The sequence below is a fragment of the Monodelphis domestica genome, chromosome 3, assembly GCF_027887165.1.
Source record: "Monodelphis domestica isolate mMonDom1 chromosome 3, mMonDom1.pri, whole genome shotgun sequence".
Classification (NCBI taxonomy): domain Eukaryota; kingdom Metazoa; phylum Chordata; class Mammalia; order Didelphimorphia; family Didelphidae; genus Monodelphis; species Monodelphis domestica.
This window is the reverse complement of record NC_077229.1, coordinates 98,670,598-98,689,854: the sequence shown is the minus strand read 5'-3', so window position 1 is coordinate 98,689,854 and position 19,257 is coordinate 98,670,598. Positions and strand designations below refer to the sequence as shown.

Genomic DNA, 19,257 nt, shown 5'->3' with positions numbered 1-19,257 from the left:
CAATGGTACTGTCCCCAACCAGCTGAGGGCCTCCTTGTGAAAAGCCCAGGGGGTCACGGCAAGCCTAGTGATCTTGTTCCTGGGTGGACCGCACGGGTCAGGACAGACGCAGGGGGCTGCCCCATCCAAGTCATGGTTGGGGTGGCTCGGCCACATTCCAGCTCCTGGCTGGCAAGCTAAGTATTAACTCCTCCCTGGCTGGGGAGTCTGGGAACTAGCCAGCGGGGGCGGAACCTTATAAAGAGGAAGGGAGGGAACTACTCCTGGGCCTTCAAATCTGGGACAGAGAATCAAAACACTGAGTATCTTCTGGTTGTTACTGCCACCCCATGGTATCTCCAGCGATCAGGGGTAAGGGGAGAAGGAATGACATCTGGCTTGGAGAGGGGAGGGATCTGAACCACCTTTTGCTAGGCCCAGAGATAAACAAACCTCTCTTCATCTAAAAAAAGAAGGGGTGGGGGGAGTTAATGGAGGCCCAAAGGGGTTCAATAACAGCCCAGGAGGTACCAGCTAGACCAGTTGTTGGGAATGGACAGAGGGTGGGACTCTGGATGAGGAAGGAAGTCTTAAAAAACCAGCCAAGCAGGCTGAAGTAGCTTCAATTGTCTGCACCCCCTTGCCCCCCACAAATCTGGGGAGCTTTCAAAAGAGGGGTCTATTTCATTTCTAAATCTCTCATCCTATGATAACAACAGACAGCTGAGGCTTTGGTTAATTTTAAAATACGCTGATGCTGCTTTATTTACCAAAGGGGGAGGGAATAGAGCAGGGGGCCCACAGTACAAAAGGTTCCCACTTAAGTCTGTCCTAGAACATCACTTAGAACATCAATGGGGAGGGGTGATCACTGCTCCTCCCTACACAGTCTGGGCTCTTCCAGGCCCCCACCCTGGGATCGCGTGGTCGCCTCTCCATGGCCCTAGGAAGGAGGGCCCTAAGTTCAGACTCATGAAGGCACTTTCATCTTCGGGCTCCCCAACAAGAACTGAAGGACACGGTCTACCAGAAGGGCCAGGCAGAAGTCAAGCAGCAGGACCTGAGCAATCACCAGCTTGAACTGCAGAACATGGAGAAAAGGATTAGAAGGGGAAGAGAACCCAGTTAATTCTACTAGTGATTTCCTTGGGGCCTCCAGGGGCTTAGAGTGGGATGGAGGAAAAGCCAAGGGTCTGGACTAGAAAGCTTTAGATCAGTGTTCACTGGAGGAAACTCCCAATGGACTAAAATGGAGTACTAGAGTCAGTATCAGCTTGAACGCAGGGCCTCCTTACCTCCACAGGGATGTCCACAAGCCCAAATTGGCTGTTGAAGTCAGGGGAAGAGCCCAACAGGAGACCAGCAACAGCAGCAATGGATAGACCGAGGCTCCACAGAAGAGGCTTGTTCTCCCGAAGGCTCTCCATGAATGGGGGACCCTGGGGGAGGCCAGGGTCACTCAAATCCCTTGCCCTAACCTCCTCCTGGGGCTCAGTGCAGAGTAGTCAGTGGGGCAAGGTACTGGAATTGGTGGGAATTAGGGTCTTCCCAGGTCTAGTATTATGAGAGTAGGTACAGTTAGAAATTGGGAACCCCATGGGGTTGGGGTGTCAGTAAGAATTGGGGATCCAATAAGGTTAGTTCAGGAGGGGAGGCCTCACCTTATAGTTGATGGCAAAAGTGGCCATCTGCATGGCCATGGCCATGATATACACAGTGCTGTTGACCAGGCTTGGCTCAAACTCTTTGTACAAATCCACAAACTCCTCTTTCCTAGAGAAGAAGGAAGGGTTAGGATTCCACAGAAATGTATTAGGACAGAAGGAGAAGGGGGAAGGGTCAGGAGCCACTCACTTGTCAGAGCTGCGGGCCTGAGCCCCTTTGTACAGATAGATCAGACTCAGAAAATGCACCAGGAACTGGAGAAGCACAGTCAGGACTGTGTACAAGTTGAAGATGTTGGGCAGTGGTCGCTCAGGTGACAATGTCTTCAAGGGCTGGGGGTTAGAAAGGTCTCTGCTCATCTTTGCTCTGGGGAGATGAAGGAGGGCAGAATCTTTCCTCCAATGAGAAACTGATTACCCAATTTTGACTCCTCGTTAAGTTTCCTTGAAATAAATTGGTCGGATTTGTTTGTTTTTATTATATAAGTCTATCTTCCACTGTATTCAGGGTACAGCCCAGCCTGAGATCTGGTCCCAGTTTGTTGAGCAATTGGTATGCATTGCTTAATAAACTGAAATGCTTGGAAGCTCAAACCTTTGTTTCCTCCGTCATTTCATTTCTCACATGCCATACCCCTCAGCTCTCATGTGCTCCTGAGGCTGATGTTTGAAGGATTGAAAAAAAAAAAAGCCCTTTAGTAGTGTGACTCCCCCATCCTTTCTTTTGTACTGGCTGCAGATCAGGGGCTCAGAGGGGCAGGATAATATCTCCCTTCTCAAGCCTTGTCTCCACATTGGCTGCCTGTCTACCTGCACTGTATCTACAAACCTTGGAGCGGGAGATGAAGAGGAAGCAGCCAGCCAGCAGTAGGCCCTGCAGCGTGGCCTGGAAGTCACTGAACTTCACCCCTTCCAGGTAGAGGACACTCTGGCTGTAGGCAAGGATGAGTGCATTCAGAGCCAGGATTTTGAACATTTGTAGTGTGGTGACTAGAGTGCACCGGCCTTGTTTGATGACATGGCAGACTGAGGGAGAGGCAGAAGAGGAGTCATAGTCAGGTTTGGGGACTAACACCAAAAAAGCTCCTGTCCCTGAAGGAGTGAGATTAGAATGATGACCCACTCAGGGCCCTTGGGCCATCCCCCAGGGGGTAAGAAAGCAGTGAAAGGTTGTGTGCATTAGGGGTCAATCACCAGGAGTGGGCAGGAATGCAGTTGGGCACCAGAATGGGTTAGGGAGAATGAATGGGCACAGGATGAGGAGCTGGTCTCTAATTAGTAAGGGGAGGTCAGGAAGAGTCAGTAACTGACAGCTACATCCCTTGGGGCCTGAATACTCACTACACTGAATGGATGAGAGCTTAGAGGTGAAGGGGGCTGCTATGCTAGCATCTCCCAGCTTCACAACAGGGGCATGGTCCTCCTCTAGGTCCCTTAACACCTGGTTGAGACGCTCCTACAGGTAGAGAAATGTGCACAGGTTATGGCTCAAAAGGACCCCCCATTTCCTATCTTCTACCCCCTTATTCTAGACTTCCAAGTCTTGGTGATCTCACATACCCTCTGAAGATTCAATTGCTCCTCCCGAACAGGCCGATGCTTAACCAACCTAGAGGTCATTCTTACACTGCTGCTGCTGCTCAAGGAGAGTCTCCCATCACTGGGGCCATCCCTGGGTCTTCGACGCCTTTCAAATATCCGTTCTGGGGCATTAGCTAATAGAGCAACCCCTGAAAGGCACAAGTAGGGTTGGGAAGGAAGGCTCTCTGCACCCTCCTTCCCTTATAGAAAATATTGGGGGACTCTGGCCATAGGAATAGCCACATAGCTTACAGTCATTATTGTCCATTCTCTAGAAATCCACCATGCCATCTGAACACATTTCCATGTTTCAATGAATATCCCACCTTCCCCACTCCCTTACACTAGGAGCTCTATTGGTAGGCACATCCATGACTCCCTATTCAGACTGGGGGCTGACACCCACCTCCCTTTCCCTTACCCACATCCGCATGCTTCAATGCCCCAACATCATTGGTGCCATCCCCACACATCAGGGTTACGTAGCCAAGCTCCTTTAGGCTAGTGATGACAAACTCCTAGGACAGGAGGGGGAGTGGTCAGCAAAAGGGAAGCCTATAATGACCCCTTCTCCCCCACCCCTGGCCAGGCTCCAAGATCACCTTCTGTTTGGGGGAGACTCGGGCAAACACCTGCACATGAGGAATGAGCTTGAGCAGGTAATGATGGTCAGAAGCTTGGAGGTGGGCAAGACCATCCCCTGTGAGGCACAATGCGTGGTTTGAAGTCAGTTCCTTTGTGGAGCTCTGGCTGAGTGGGTAGATGATGGTGCCATCAATGGAATGCCACTGCCACTCGGTGCCTGCAACACATCAGAAGCTACATGAATTTTCTCCTCCCTTGGCCTTTGGAATACTATGATACTGTCTATTAGCATTTCTGTACTGTTTCCTTTCCTACTACCTTCAAACTATGGGAATCTCACAAGGCAGCTCTCTATATTCTTCCTCACAGATATGGTAATCTCCCTGCCTTCAACCTACATCTATTTAAATGATTCTCAGATTTTTATCTGTCCTTGACTCAAGTTTCTATTTTAAGTGTTCTTATTCTGAACTTGACAAATACTAAATAAGGGGGAAAAAGAACAGAAAAAAGAGATTATACTTTAATCTGTGAATCTCTAAAATATGCAATTTGCTTTTCCTTTTAAATATAGGATTATTCTATCATATAACTTTTGAAGCTGTCTTGCTCATCTGTTTTCTTCTGGTCTTCATTCTGATCTCTTCTGTGTATTTTTAGAAAAATGCTTTAATGACCCTCTTTCCTTTTTCTTTTTGACTTGCTAATCTTTATTCCCTCTCATTACACACTCCCCTCCCCATAAAACCCTTATAAATGATTAAGCAAAGTCTAGCACAACAAACTCCCTTGATGGCCTTATGCAAAAATGTCTATCCCATTTTGTGGCAAAATGCTCCATCACTGGGCTTCTGGAATTTTGATTGGCCATTGTATTAACTGGGGTTCTTAGGTCTTCCAAAGCTGGTCCCCCCCCCCCCCATTACAATGTCATTGTATTGATGTTCTGGTTCTATTCATTCCATTCTGCAGAGTTCACAAGTGTTTCTAGGTTTCTCTGGAACCAGATTTTTCATCATTTCTTATGTGGTAATTCTTTGTTTTGTCCATTCCCAATTGAGGGATATCCCTTTAGTTTCAAGTTCTCTTCTACAAATGGGCAAGTTCTCATATTTCCAATCAATCTCTCTGGACGAAGTCATATAAATGTGTTGACCATGTCCACTACAAATTTGTGTTAGCTAACCTCTCAACTGGCTTCCTACTCCCTCACATGGAGCCTTAAATTTTCCCCTTACTGCTTTACTACACTGGAAAACTCTAATCAAGCCCTCTACTATTTTCACATCTACCTCATTTCATATTCTCATTTCATTGAGAAAAGGGAAGCTGCCTATTGGAGTTCACTCCTCTCCCTATTCAGCTAAGGTTTTGTAAACCATTTACTTATGCCTTTGATCCCATCTCCACCTATCAGTTTCCTTCTGGAGCTTACCTTTTCAATCAACTCTTCTCTCTCATTTTCTGGAGGCTTCCCTACAAGCCTACAAACATCCTCAGGGCTCATCTTTAGAAAAAAGGCTTCTCTTAAGTACCTCTCCTCAATCTATCCTCTCACACCTCTTCCCCTCATCCAAAACCAAACATCAAAACAATTCATGCCCATTGCCCCTATTTATTCCGATTCCACTTCACTTTTCTATTTCCTGTAATCATGCTTTTAACCCCATTCCTCAACCTAAAACTTTTCCCCTAAGAAGGTATACTGTCTTAATTTATTAAATGTGATTGGCCCTTGCTTAGCTCTTAATTTATGTAGCTTTTGACTACCTTTCTTCCAGGTTATTCTCTTCTCCTTCAACTTCTGGATCCCTGTTCACCTCTGGTTTTTCTCCTGCCTAACTGGTCACTACTTCTCAGCTTCCTTTGCCCAAAATCACCCATGGCCTAATCACTAACATTGGCATATTCCCAAGGCTCAGACCACTTGCTCTTCTATCCTCTCCTGGCCACCAGTTTCAATGAACATTTTTGTGCAGGAGACATGTGAATTTACCTATTCTAATCCTTCTTTTGAATTCTTTTCAACAGCCTGAGTTCTGTCAATAGTTTCCTCAGTGGTCTCTGTGCTGCCTCCAATCTCTACTTTCTTCCATCCATTTTTGACAGAGCTATCAAAATCCTTTCACTAAATCACAGGTCTGACATTGTTTCCCTGCAAAACCATTTTCAATGGCTCTATCACCTCTAAGCTAAAGTACACATCCCACCATGGCATTTAAAGTCTTTTATAGGGACAGTTTTGAGGAAACCTGGGAAAAGTTATATGAACTGATTCGAAGAGTGAGGTAATAACAATCAGAAGAATAGTTTTTATAAACGTTACAAAGGGGGGGAAAAAAACTTCGAAAGACCTATGGGTTTCTACCACCACCCCCAAAAAGAAAAAAAAAGTCACCTGAAGCATTATTTGAAGTGTATTAAGAGATCAGTAAGAAACATAGACAAGCAGGACAGTTTTGAAAGTTATAGGTTGAAATAATTACATACCACAAGCTATACAGAATAGAGATTCACAGTTTCATGTGATTTATTATATATTTTCTTTTTAAAATGTTACTTTATAGATGCAACTGCTCATTTGATTTGGTGTTAAATTCGGAATAAAAAAATAAGAATCTTTTACAATCAACCTCCACAGTTACTTCACTTTATCTGACTATCACATATGTCCTATTACAGCCAAATTGGTCTACTTCCTATTACTCTAACTCAGCACTTCCCCTCTTGCATTTCTGCAATTGCCCAGGCTGTCTCCCATGCCTAGAATGCCCTTCCTCCTTGCCTCTACTTCCTAGAATCCCTGGCTTCCTTGGAGGCTCAGTAATATCTCCTACTTTAAGCTTTTTCTAATCATCACTGAGTTAGAGCTTGCTTCCTCCTTGAATTATTCCTGTAGGGGAAGGTGGGCTAGAGGGGTGAAAGATTCGAAACAGGGAGACTACATGTGATTAAAGTTTGAAATAGTAGGCCGAGTAAACTGTGTGAGAAATGAACAGATATACATACATGTATATGCTGATAAGACGTTGGGGAAGGCAGGCTTAACCAAATGAAGGAGAAGGAGGGCTTCAAAGCTGTAAGGTAACTGGCAGGAGAATAGGTGGTACCCAGAACAGAAACCCTTTTTCTCTCTCTCCAGTGCTACCAAGCCCTCATCAGAACCAGTCCTTATTACCATCTTCCTACAATGTTGCTACCTTCATAGTTCTTCTCATCTCCATTCAGTCTCATCTACAAACTGATCCTGATACTTCCAAAATATTATCTAATCTGGTCTGTTCTTGGGCACAGACCAGATCAGATAATTCCTTGACTAAAACACAGTGGCTTCCTAATGCCTCCCAGGTAAGGTTATTCTACATTTCCCACAATCTGACGCCCCTGACCTTTTTAGCCTCATTCATTAGATGGGAGTCAAAAAATATTTGGGAGATGAAAGGCAGGGACATTCAGAGCTGGCTGAAGGGCTGAAACTAAAGAGTACCACTGTTCATTAATGGTCAGTGTCAACCTAGAAAGAAGTCTCTCTTGGAAAATCCCAGCCCTTGGCCAATTTCAATTTTTTATCAATGATTTGAATGAAAGCACAGGTGGCATGCTTATTAAAAATGGGGACACTGAAACCAGGAAGAGTAGCCAACAAAGCTTTGCCAGTCAGGCCACAAACAAAGCTTGATGACTAGCTAAATTCAATAAAGTAAAATTTAACAAGAATTTATAAATGTAACATCTTGTAGGGATTAAAAAAATATTTTTCAGTACAAGATAGAGAGAATGTTTAGGTATGTGGAAACAATCTGAGAATCTTAGGTAACCACAAACATGAGTCAGTCAGTGTTACTTGGCAGTCAAAAAAAGCAAAAGCTGACATGACCTTAGATTTCAATATTTAGAGGGGCAGGTCAAAGTGAGTGATCCAGTATATATTCTGCTCAATTCTGGACACCACAATTTAGGAAGGACAATGAAATGCTGAAACACTTTCAGGAGAAGGCAATAAGGAGAATGAAGGGACTAGAAGTCATCCCATGAAAGCGCTGACAGAGGGAACTGGGGTTGGCAAGCAAGCCTGGAGAAGAGAAAACTTGGGAGGCAGTCATAGGAAAGAAACTGTATTTAGGTATTTGAGGGGTTCCTATCGGGAAGTACTACCACTTGTTCAACACGAACACAGAACAATGGTGCAAGGTGCATAGACAGATTTCAGTTTTGTGTAAGGAAAAAATTCCCTAAAAATCAGAATTGTCCATAAGTGGAATAAGCAAAGGTAGTGAGTTTTTCCCTCACCAGAGGTCTTCAAGCAGAGGATGAGCCAAGAATTTAGAGGATTTTCATTCAGGTAAAATTGGACGTGATGGTTTCGGAGATCCCTTCCAATTCACAACCTGTATTTTATTTTATTTTTTTCCCACGCGACAGGTTTCAAATCAGATCAAGGCAGCCCTCTCCTTTCTGAAACACATCATGCTCTCCACTCAGTGTGTTAGTTCAGGCTCTTCCCTAAGCCTGAAATATCTTCTCTCTCTTGATGTGTTTAGTGTTGACTTCCCTTCTATAACCCACTCAAAATACACAAGTCTTCCTGGCACCCTCCTTGCTGGTAACAACCAACCTTCCTCTTTGTACTTCATGGATCACTTTTTTCCTTTTTATAAACCTTTTAGAAAGACAAAGCTTATATGATTTGTGTTATCTTTTCCCCTCACTAGACTGTGAGTTCCTTGAAGACAGGTACAATGCCTCTTCTTAGCAAATAGTAGGGATTTAACAAGTACTTGTGAGGTCAGTGCTAGCATCCTTTTCTGAATTACTCCAAAACTATTCCAGCATAGACTATACCAGATAACTGCACCAGATACAGAACTGGATCCCAGCACAACCACACCTTTAATGACTCTAAATGGATCATGTATAAGTTTCATTTCTCTACCCACAGAGACTTCCATTTTTCTTGGCTCCCTTACAACTTAAATGACCTCAAAGAGGATTCAATAATGATATGTTGGACTAAAAAAACTGATGAGGGTTGGCCTGCTGATCATAAGTCAATAAGCACAGCCTGCCAGGAGTTTGTGTGACCCTGCAGGAAGCCTTCAGAAACCTTGTACCCCAATGGATCCTAGAGCTCAACATGGCCCTTGCTCTATCTCCCTGACCACATTGCTTCCTGACACCCGGAGTGCAGGGGATATCCTGTTACCTACATAGAATCCAATGCTTACCTTTCTGGGAAGGGGCCTGTAGGATTAATGTGTGCTCCTTCTCAATGAAGTGCAGCTCCTGGGCCACATGACAGGCTGTAAGTGGGTTATCACCCGTGATCATGACCACCTGGAGGAACAGGTCATAGCTTATGAGTGTCCAGGATAGGGTAAGAAGATGGGACAACAGCTTGTAGTGCAATGGGTATAGTGCAGGACCTGGAGTCATAAGGACCTGAGTTCAAATTTAGCCTCAGACACTTACTTGCTGGGTGACCCTGGGCCAGTCCCTTCACCTCTGCCTGTAAAGCAAGAAGGTTGGATTCCATGGCCTCTGCGGTCCCTTCTAGCTCCTATTTTTTGATCCTATAAGGCAGGAGTAGGGGCAAACAGGGAGGAGGGTTAAAGGTCTCAAGAGAGGGAACAGCTGTACCCTATGTGATGCATTCTGGATCTCCCGAATCACAGCTTTGGAGTCAGCTTTGAGAGGGCAGGAGACTACAATGAAACCCACAAATTTCAGGTGACATTCAAGAGTTTCACGTTTAACTTCTCGGACCTAGGAAGGAGTCACAGAGGGTTAGGTTAGCCAAGGTGCTGGAGAGAGGTCTGAGCTACACACCAAGGCCACTGCCAAGAGTTACTCTGTGCCATGAGAAAGTAGAAGGGTCAGATACCTGCTGGTGAGTGAGGTGGCCCAGTTCCTTATATCCTAGAGCGAGGATACGGGCCCCTTCCCTGGAGATCTCAGTATGAATGCTTTGATAGTCACTTGGGCACTGAGAAAACTAGAGGAGAAAGAAAAATTGAATGATACACTGAACAACACAGTCCCTAAGGTATACTTCAGGGAAATAGGAACCCATGTAGTGCCTGAGCCTCTCATCTCAGGTACATGTCAGCCTTGTGGGAAGGCACCAGGGTGGTGCTCACCATGGAGTGCAGGGTCTCAGGGGCCCCCTTCACTGCAGCGATGTAACACAGATCAGTGGACCCCATCTTCTCAAAGGAGGCCAGCACAGACATTCGCTTCAGGGCACTGGCAAAATGAAAGCGCTGGTGAATTTTCAGTCCCTGAGTTTTAATACTTCTGGGGAAAACTTTCTCATCTGGAAACAAATAAGCAGGAGTCCTGAGGGGTTTCACTCATTAGGCAGCAAGGATACCATCCCTCCATCCCAAGCCCATTCTGCTCATGTCCCACTGCCTCCCAACACAGCTTCTCTGCTCTCCTCCATCCCCTTACCCACAGCCTGGATGTAAGTTCTAGCCCAAACAGGAGAACTCTTATTCTCATATGCTTACTTCCAAGGCACTCCCCTGGGTAACTGGTGACATTGGATGCCAACTCACCTTTGGTTAGAGTCCACTCCACAGCTGTCAGCATGGCTTTCTCTAGAGGATCTCCTACCAAGGAGCCATCATCCAGTAGCACTAAGGAGTGGCATGTGGCCAGGGCCCGATGTGTTTCTACAGGAATATTGGACACTGGCGTCACCTCCTTCCCATCTCTGCAACGATGGGAAACAGCCAGCCAGGTTATAGTGTGGAGACAGAGCTACCAATGCCTCTCCCAACCTCCCACCCAAATAATAAAAGTGATGGATAGGTATCCAATATCTCAGTCTGGATTCTGAGGAAAACCTTAAATAATAGGAAAAAGTGGGATCTAAGGAAGGTGGAAAAGGTCAAACAAGCTCCCTACTGAGGCTGAAATGCCATTCTAGAGCCTGATCAGCTATGTACCTCTACCACAGGGACTAGAATCTCTCCAGTCACCCCAGCCATACACTAGACTTCTATATGATCACATACACCCAAGACATTAAGGCCTCTCGAGTTCTGGGTCAGGCAAAATTCTGAGGAAACTTAAGCGTGCTTTTTATCCTCCCCAGGTCTCCCCTGTGACCAGTCTCCCCTGGTCACTCACTTGAGTCCAGCTACGCCCCGCACCACAAGACTGTCACTGGTCAGGGTGCCTGTCTTATCAAAACAGCACACTTGAACTTTGCCAGCAAAGGGGATCCGGAACGGCTCTGTACAATACATGTCTGCAGGAAAAAAGACCCAGTGAAGGCTTGCCCCTATGGTTGGCCAATTTCCTCCCACCCACACCAAACCCAGAAGGGCTACTCACAGAGTTTGGCCAAGGCAATGAGAGAGGTGTTGACAGCCAGAGACAGCTCAATGGGAAGCTCTGGAGGCACAACTGAAGTCAGGATCAGAGTACATTCCAGAAATAGCTTGTATCGGTTCCTACTGGGGTCCTTAGTGCCTGGACAGAAGACAGACAACGTAGTCTATATAATCAGGATCAAGGCCAAACCAAAGGACATAATTCAGGCCTGTCCCAACTCTGAGGCCCAGAGAACAGAAGTTTACCTTCAATCCAAACATATGCTGCTGCTGCAACTGCAAAAACAAGTAGGAAGAGGATGAAGATAAAAGTCTCCAGGTTGTTGGCCGTCACCCTCTTCACTCCAAAAAGGATTGTGCGAAGCAGTTTGCCCTGGGAAGAGGCAGAATAAAGATGCTTTCAACAAAGTAATAGAGAACAGTTCTTTTTTTTTCAGGTATATGTAAAAGGAACCCCTTCTGCCCAGGATCATGAACTTTCTGTTTGTCCCAAGCAGCCCATTAGTGACCCAGAACCAGGGGTTACAGGTCCAGGTCAGAGAGACTTTGGTTCCTGAGATGTGGTAGACCAACGAAGAAGAAAAGGACACAATGTGGAGGACTATAACAATGAGACTGTAGAGGATGCTGGGTCTTTTTTCTCTGGAGGCTGGTGGCTCAGGCAGAAGATACTCTTGTGGGCTGGTAAGATTAGAGTGGTAGGCTAGGAAATATTTTATTTCTTTCCCTCTTTATTTCTTTCTTAGACTATGTTAAAATAATTTCTTGAAAGCTATCATCCTCATGACTTATGGGTTAATTATTTTTTATAAAGGGAGACCACAATAATCCTTCTTAAAAATTTAACATTATATTTCCAAACAAATTTCTAAATATTACATTTAGTATATTAACTTTTCATCATTACAGGTATAAAGTGGGGCAACTACAATTCTGTGCTGGGTGCCTCAAGGACTAATCATATACTAAACTCCAAACCCAGGGCAGAGGCTGCATGCTAATGAAGATATTTTATATCAAGAACAGGGAAAAACCTGTTCAGAAGACATGAAGGACTCCCTGCTCACCCCCTCCCCTACCCAGAACCTAATGCTCCACCACAGGTCCTCTTATCCTGCCAAATGGCTCTTACCTGTGATGTATTGAAGCCAGTCCTCAGAACGTAGGCCACACAGCCATTGTCGACTGCTGCAGGAAACAATCAGATAATTAAGAGATTGTATGATCTCCAGAGGAAGGTGGAAATCTCACCCCCACCCCACAATCTGCATAGCCTGCATTTAGCCAATGCCTTTACCAGTTGTCACATACTTCCTATATGTGACACCATCACTTTGAGGGTGAGAGAAACATGAACTACCCCAGGGAATAGGGGAAAACAATGTTTGATTTGAATCCTTCTGTAGCCCTGGGGAGGATCAGAAGTATGGTTAATCCAAAGATCCCCTCATGATTGTTCATGTATACACATCTGAACCTATGCTACAGAGTCTGAGTCATCGACCAAAATTAGGGGAAGAGCCCACTAAGGCTGGGGAGAAGGGAAAGCCATTTTCATGGGGAAGAAAGAAATTCCTGACCAAGTACATTATCCAATGTGAGAGGTGGAGAGAAACCTACATTTCAGCCCTGTGGTGGCTTTCTGAGGAGCAATATGCTGCACAACCTTGGTGCCCCCAAAGATAACATGGAGGCGTGAATCAGTTTGAATGTCCAGCACATGATCTGGGTCCAGGTCCTCAATTGGTTCCTGCAATGAGACCCCCAGTATTTTTCAGGACTTAGCTCTCTCCTTGGCCACATCTCACCTAGACTCCTACTTCCTTTGTCTCACCTTCATCTGGGGTACTGACTCTCCAGTGAGCATAGCCTCATCTACGATGCAGCGGCCCCGCAGCAGCAGCACATCACAAGGAACAAGGTTTTCATGGGGGGAACGACCTATTAAGAGAGGAGAGATTATATCACAAAAAGACAGAGCCCATCTGATTCGTGACTCCCCCACTACCATACACAAAAAGAGACAGGAAGAGGACACAGCTTTCCCTAGGGAAGGGCTGAGGGTGACAGATCTCAGAAGGGTCAAGGGCACCTGGGGTCTATTTCTGGGTCTACTACTAACTCTATGCATCACCATCTAAAAGTCTCTTCCTCTCACTAAGTCTTAGTTTCCCCATCTAGAAAATGAGGTAACTGGACTAGATTATTTCTGATGTCCCTTATAGCTCTAACTACCTATGATTATCAGGAGTAAGGAGGGGAGGGGGAAAAGAGACTATGTCTGGGAACTTGGATCTCTTTGCATCCAGTATGTTACCAATGGAAACGATGTCTCCAGGTATGATCTCATCACTCGAAATTGGTCTCCACTTTCGGTTTCGATAAACCTACCAGAATGAGGAGGGAGGGTGGTAAGTAAACAACAGCGAACAGTTCCAATCTTGATCCAAGTCTAGTAACATTCAACAATAAATTGCCAAACCTTCCCCTTGTTTGCCCTAAGAAACTCTCGGATAGACTAGACATCTACTTAAAGGTAAGCTAGATCAGCTCATCTAGCCCCATACCTGGATCATGTATGGCTTATTGCCCATCTTCCGAATCTCTGACATATTCCTCATCTGCTGCTGTACAAGGGAGGCCTCAAAGGCGACCAACATGGAGAGGGTAAAGACACTGTAGTACCAGTACTCATCTAGGCACCAAAGCCCCACACAAAATACCTGGGGAGAATGAAGACATAAGTATAAATCAGGACTAGGTCTATTATTCTTTATTTCCAAAAACTATGGCAGAAGGGACCTTGATCCCCGGGAGAGAAGAGGAGGGCTTTCAGGGGATAGGTAGGTGATTAGAGTGGTTGGTCTGCTTATTCCTTAAGCTGAGGTACCTATCATTAAATATTCCAAGAGTAAACTAATAAGGTCTTGCTTTTTTGCCCCAAGTGAAATAAAAGGGAAAATATAAGCTTATGGGGAATGTAAGCTCCTTGAGGGCAGAATCTATTTTTCATTTTATCTATATATCCCCAGTGCTTACCACAGTGCCCTGTACATAGTAGGTGCTTAATAAATGCTTGTTGGATTGGACTGGAGAGGAGAGGGCATGCACAGCAGCCCTAGCACCAGGGGCTGAACCTCAGAGACAACAGAGGTACCTTTACCTGAAACACAAAGAAGGGGGCTGTGGCTCTCTCTTTAAACAGCTCCGAGAACTCAGGCACCACCATCTCTGCCCTGAAAAGGAGACCATCCCCCCAACCCCATCAGGAGGCATCAGGCTTCTGAAGGGTAGCAGGGCAGCCCTCCAAAATCAGATGAAAATTCCCACTTTGACAACTGCTCCCCTTATTAACAATTTTGTGGGATGTGTCTTCATCTTCTAGCCCAGACTGAGGGTTAGGAAAGGTAAGTAGCAATTTGCTCTGAGGTAGAAGAGACATGGCACCACTGCCACCTCTCCATGGATAGATCCTGCTGTTTACTTTATTATTAATCCCAACCTATACTTATTAAAGCCTATCTTTTGCAGAACACCATGCTGGACACTGATGCTAGAGATGTAAGACACAGGCCTTGCCCTCAGGTAGTTCAAGTCAGATTGGTGAGACGAATTTCAAGGGTGAAGAGATAAATAGAGAAGGCACAATATGCCAAGACTACAGAATATTAGGGATTTTAGAGCAAAAAAGGACAGAGTGGTCAGAAAAATCTCCATGAATAAGGTGGATTTTGAGCTGGATGCAGAAGGACAAAAAGATCTGAAGAAACTTTGAGGAAATAAAACATTCCAATCATGTGGGGATAGTTCTAAGCAAGGGCAGGAAAGATGAGCAATAGTAATCATATTTGGAGTGGGTGGAGAGAGAATAAAGAGATCAGTTTAGTTAAAGATAGAAGGTTAACATAGATGAGTGGCAGTATGTAAAGGTCAAATTGTAGGAACCTCATATACAAGGCTAAGGACTTTGGATATAGGCTAAAGACTTTGGATATAGGCTAAAGAGAGATATTAAAGGTTACTGAGAATAAAAATAGCATTGCAACATATAAGAAACCCATAGGTTATGGCAATTATGAATGCAGTAGATAATATGACTTCAAACATGTTGCCTTAACTTTATGTGCATCAGAAAGATTAGTATATCAGTGCACAGAGTGAACTGGAAAGGGAACTGTCAGGATGTGAGAGACCTGCCAACAGTCAATCTGGAGCATTTGAAGAGAAGGATATCAACCCAACTACTAAAAGGTCAAGAATTAGTTTGGTGCCAAGGAATTCTAGGGGCAATTCTAGAGAAAAATAAGAAGTCCCTGGCAAGAAAAGATGACTCTTCCATGGTGAACAGGAGACTCACTTGTTAGTACCGTATCTCTTTTCAGCTGCTCGGATTTCTGCATCTTCCTGAAAGCCACGGGCATTTTGGTAGCAGGAAAAGGGGCTTCCCACAGGAAATGCCACCGGAAGGAACTTCTTTTTCTCCCCTCTGTCATAAGAGTACTTGATCTTCTGAAACTCAAAGGACAGCACCTCCTGCCCGCCTTCTCCCTGGAGGAACAGGTCTGGCTTACAGTGTGTGTGTGTCCGAGGAGAACCTCCCCAGAGACCTGGAGGCTAAAGGTCCTATGCAGGGATGGTGTCAGGCAACCAGGATGTAGCTCCAGAAGCCCTATTGAGTTCATGATGCTGCTTCCTTACCTCATCTCGATGCAAGGCTACAAGTTCAGCTGATCCATTGTTGGGAGTCGGGACCACTTTCACCAGGGTTGCTTTGCTAGGATCATATTCCTATAAGTAAAAGTGAGATTTAAGCTCTATGTAAAGGAGATCTGAGGCATAAGGTTGAGTTCTATCTTGTCTGGTTCAGGGAAGATAAATATACCCATTTAAAACCAAACAAAAAAGATGGAAGTCTTAATCTTAGCTTTTCAGTTCCACCCCTCCCCACATTCTTGTTCAGTAGTCCCAGTCAGCTCTAGAGCTAAAAGGAGAGCTTGTCTCTTATTTTTCACAGGCAGCAACCACTCTCCCCTACCTTGTTTCTCAGCTCTGGGATTTCTCCCTTAAAGGGGAGACACTCCCTTGGTCTGAGAACAAGTAAGATCAAATGACAGGTATGGTTTCTGAGTGATCATTTGCTCTTCAGTTCCTAGTGCCTAGTGCCTTGGGGAATAGAGATAAAGTCTCCCCAGAGGCCCAGGAATATTCATGACCAATGCCACAGGCCTGCTCCAAGACACCTGAGACAACTAAGCAGCAGAACAAGTGTGTAAACCCATAGAGTAAAGTTTCTGGAGAACAGGTGCAACCACACACATGTGCACCCATCAGTGCCTTGTCTACTTCACAACAGATCTGCCATGGGGATGGAGGCTAATTAAACTTGGATTAGAAGTGGCAACATTGCCAGAGCCCTGGTCCCGGGCCAGAGCCGCCTCTCTCACCCAGCTCTCCCCATCCCACCACCCTGGCCACTCTATCTGAAATGAGAGGGGGTTGGGAGGGGCCTGTCCCCACCGCTGCATTGTCAGAGAAAAGTGACAGGCCAACTTGAGAACACTAGATGGGGTAGCCAAGTGGGCCTGGGAATGAAGGTTGAGGGAGGCTAAACACACCACGTGGAGTATCCAGGGAGACCGGGACAGCCTGGTGAACGGAGTTCGGGCAGCTCGGGAAGCAAAGCATGCGAGGAAGGACGTGGCCCAGGGGGAGGAGGGGAAGGACAAGGCCTAGGGGGAGGCGCCTTGCCTTCCTTCCCCCCCTTCCTAACCAAAGTCCACCCTACCCCACCAACCCCGCCCGGACGCGCGTGCACTTACCGGAGCGCACGTGAGCGCGCAGTGCGCGTGCACGGACCAGTGGCCAGAGAGAACGGTGAGCGCGTGCGCCAGCCCGACGGCTGCCAGGGTGAGCAGAGCCGCCTCCGGGACCTCGGTCCAGCCGCCCGTCCAACCCCAGCAGCCGGCAGCCGCGGCGCCTAGCCAGGCCGGGTAGAGAAGCCCCAGGAAGGGCAGCACAGTGAGGCGGCGCAGGCGGGCCAGGCGCCGGTACGGCCACACTGCAGCCACCAGTTCGTCCCCGGCCGCGACCAGTGCGGGCCCTGCGGGCAGCAGGGGCGGCCGCGCAGCCGGAGGCTCCCGACACGGGCCACTACCGCCATCCGAGCCCGCCGCCGCCGCCATCTTCCTCAGCTCGGCACTCGCTTCCGGGGACAGGCGCCGGCTCACTTCCGGTATCCCCCTTCCGCGACTTCGGCACGCCGCCATCACCAACCGTGACCGGAAGGGGAAGAATCCAGGACCTTCCCAAGCACTTCGAGCACTTTGCCCGACGGCGAGATGTGAGTAGTAGGAATCCCCTAAAGCCGCTTGAGCCCTAGAACCCGCCGAAGCTTTCCTTCCCCTTAGGGAATGACATGTGGACCTCAAGTAACCGTTCGGGGCCTTGCCTCCCCTCCTTTATCCCCCACTTCTCCGAGGCCCCGCCCACCTCTCCCCTAGCCTCGCCACCTGGGCGGTACCCCCCTCCCTCTGGGCGGAGCCATCTCCACCTCTTTCGCTTCCCTCCCGCAGGGAGGCGGCCCTTGAGGTGACAGCACGATATTGCGGTCCGGAGATGGAGCGTTATGTCCAGTGCGTAGTTGACAATCCGCAGTCCTGGAATAAGGATTGCCACCACCTCAAGATGAGCGTCGCTCAGTGCGCCTCCTCCCAGTGAGTCTGAGGGGATTGGACGGGAGGGAAGCAAAGCTGTGTACAGAAGGGACTAGAACTGGGGTTCTTGACTTGTGGCCTTCTCTTCCCACTTCCCTACTCCTTCATCCAGCCCCATCATTCGTCAGATCCGTCAGGACTGTGCCGAACCTTTTCAAGACTTTGACCTGTGTCTCCGAAAAAATGAAGCTAATATGCACAACTGCACTGAGCATATGCGGAGATTCCTGCAGTGTGTTGAACAAGTACAGCTGCCCACCAAGGTGGGCATCGGGAAATTCTGGGAGGGAATATTCTGGGTTCTGCCACCAGGCCTTAAATTAGGCCTTGGCAGAAAAGGACAGATAAGTGACCAGCATTGTTTTCCTCTACAGCCAAACCCCCTCCAGTGAGCACTTTTTTCTTGTGGCACAGGAATATTGAGCATGTGATTGCAGGATTTTCCCCAAAGGTACTCTGGACAGGACTTGGCCACTGATGGGAGTGCTGAACCTCCATTCCCCACCAACCAAATACACATTTGTGCAATGCTCCAGGTTCAAAAACTTCTCCTCTGCCTTAACCTGAGGTTAGTCACCCTCTTTGCTCAAGGGTAACTGCATAAAAGGACAAACAGGTCTTATTTTTTAATTTATGAATTGGTACTTGAGGACTCTTTTATTTTGAAAAATCAAAACGGAAAGAGTATTCACTATGAAGAGTTACTGGACCTAGCCTCAGTTCAAGAGCATAAGATTGTCTTCTGATCCCATAACCAGCTGTTCCCAAAATTGGAAACTAAATTGGATTGGGAATATCCTTATGTTTTCTCCCCTGTTCCCTCCCCTTCAGACTACATATTAGGGTGAAGTAAAATGTGAAAGCGAAAAAAAGCAAAGTTCAGAGGTATAACAATAAAACACAAAAACTGGATTTTGGAATAAGAGGAACTGTGCTCAATCCAAGCTCTGCTTCTTACTACTGAATAATGCATACTAAAAGAATCGCCATTTATCATACCTACCAAGTGACTGTACTGCTGCTGCTTGAAACTCTCCAAGAAGGAACCATCTTTCAGGGACAGCCTATTTTACTTTTCAGCACTTTTAATTGTTAGGCCCAAGGTCACACAAATAATGTAAGTGGTAGAGTCCAAATTTGAATGTAGATCCATTGCTGACAAAATTCATTTTCAATATACCATACCACAAAGACTTCCAGATTTCACACTGGTCATTACGATCACTTTAACATGTTTTACTCATGGCTTTCTACCATAATGTCCCTTTCCTGCTGAAATTAACTTTTTTCCCTTTGCTTCAAAAAGTTCCCCTAAGCTAAACTCATCCAATTTTGCTTAATGTCAGTTGTTCCCCTTTTCCTTTCCTATGTGAACAGTTATGTCTATTTCTCTCT

At 46.4% G+C, this 19,257-nt stretch overlaps 2 protein-coding genes across 4 annotated transcripts; one reads left to right on the top strand and one right to left on the bottom strand.

Annotated features, from left to right (window-relative positions):
- Window positions 1–714: 714 nt before the first annotated feature.
- ATP13A1 (ATPase 13A1) lies at window positions 715–17,415 on the bottom strand. Of its 2 annotated transcripts, XM_001368285.4 has the most exons (26): window positions 16,969–17,415; window positions 15,848–15,937; window positions 15,507–15,697; window positions 14,313–14,385; window positions 13,717–13,872; window positions 13,467–13,536; window positions 12,984–13,090; window positions 12,770–12,899; window positions 12,282–12,337; window positions 11,396–11,522; window positions 11,151–11,288; window positions 10,944–11,064; window positions 10,367–10,524; window positions 9,947–10,122; window positions 9,691–9,801; window positions 9,447–9,572; window positions 9,035–9,143; window positions 3,827–4,026; window positions 3,646–3,742; window positions 3,204–3,373; window positions 2,985–3,099; window positions 2,473–2,669; window positions 1,834–1,976; window positions 1,641–1,752; window positions 1,275–1,418; window positions 715–1,060 (listed from the first exon to the last, which is right to left on the bottom strand). In XM_001368285.4, exons 1-26 carry the CDS (start codon window positions 17,413–17,415, stop codon window positions 950–952), a joined length of 3,675 nt encoding a protein of 1,224 aa, XP_001368322.3. In that variant the 3' UTR covers window positions 715–949. The 2 variants fall into 2 exon arrangements, with proteins under 2 accessions (XP_001368322.3, XP_007488660.3); XM_007488598.3 differs by lacking the exons at window positions 715–1,060; window positions 1,275–1,418 and adding an exon at window positions 1,432–1,533.
- CHCHD5 (coiled-coil-helix-coiled-coil-helix domain containing 5) lies at window positions 17,350–18,785 on the top strand. 2 transcript variants are annotated; one of them, XM_007488599.3, is made up of 4 exons: window positions 17,350–17,489; window positions 17,722–17,862; window positions 17,975–18,125; window positions 18,237–18,785. In XM_007488599.3, coding segments are annotated over exons 1-4 (312 nt in total). In that variant the 5' UTR covers window positions 17,350–17,487; the 3' UTR covers window positions 18,255–18,785. The 2 variants fall into 2 exon arrangements, with proteins under 2 accessions (XP_007488661.1, XP_056678772.1); XM_056822794.1 differs by having other exon boundaries at window positions 17,975–18,785.
- Window positions 18,786–19,257: the final 472 nt, after the last annotated feature.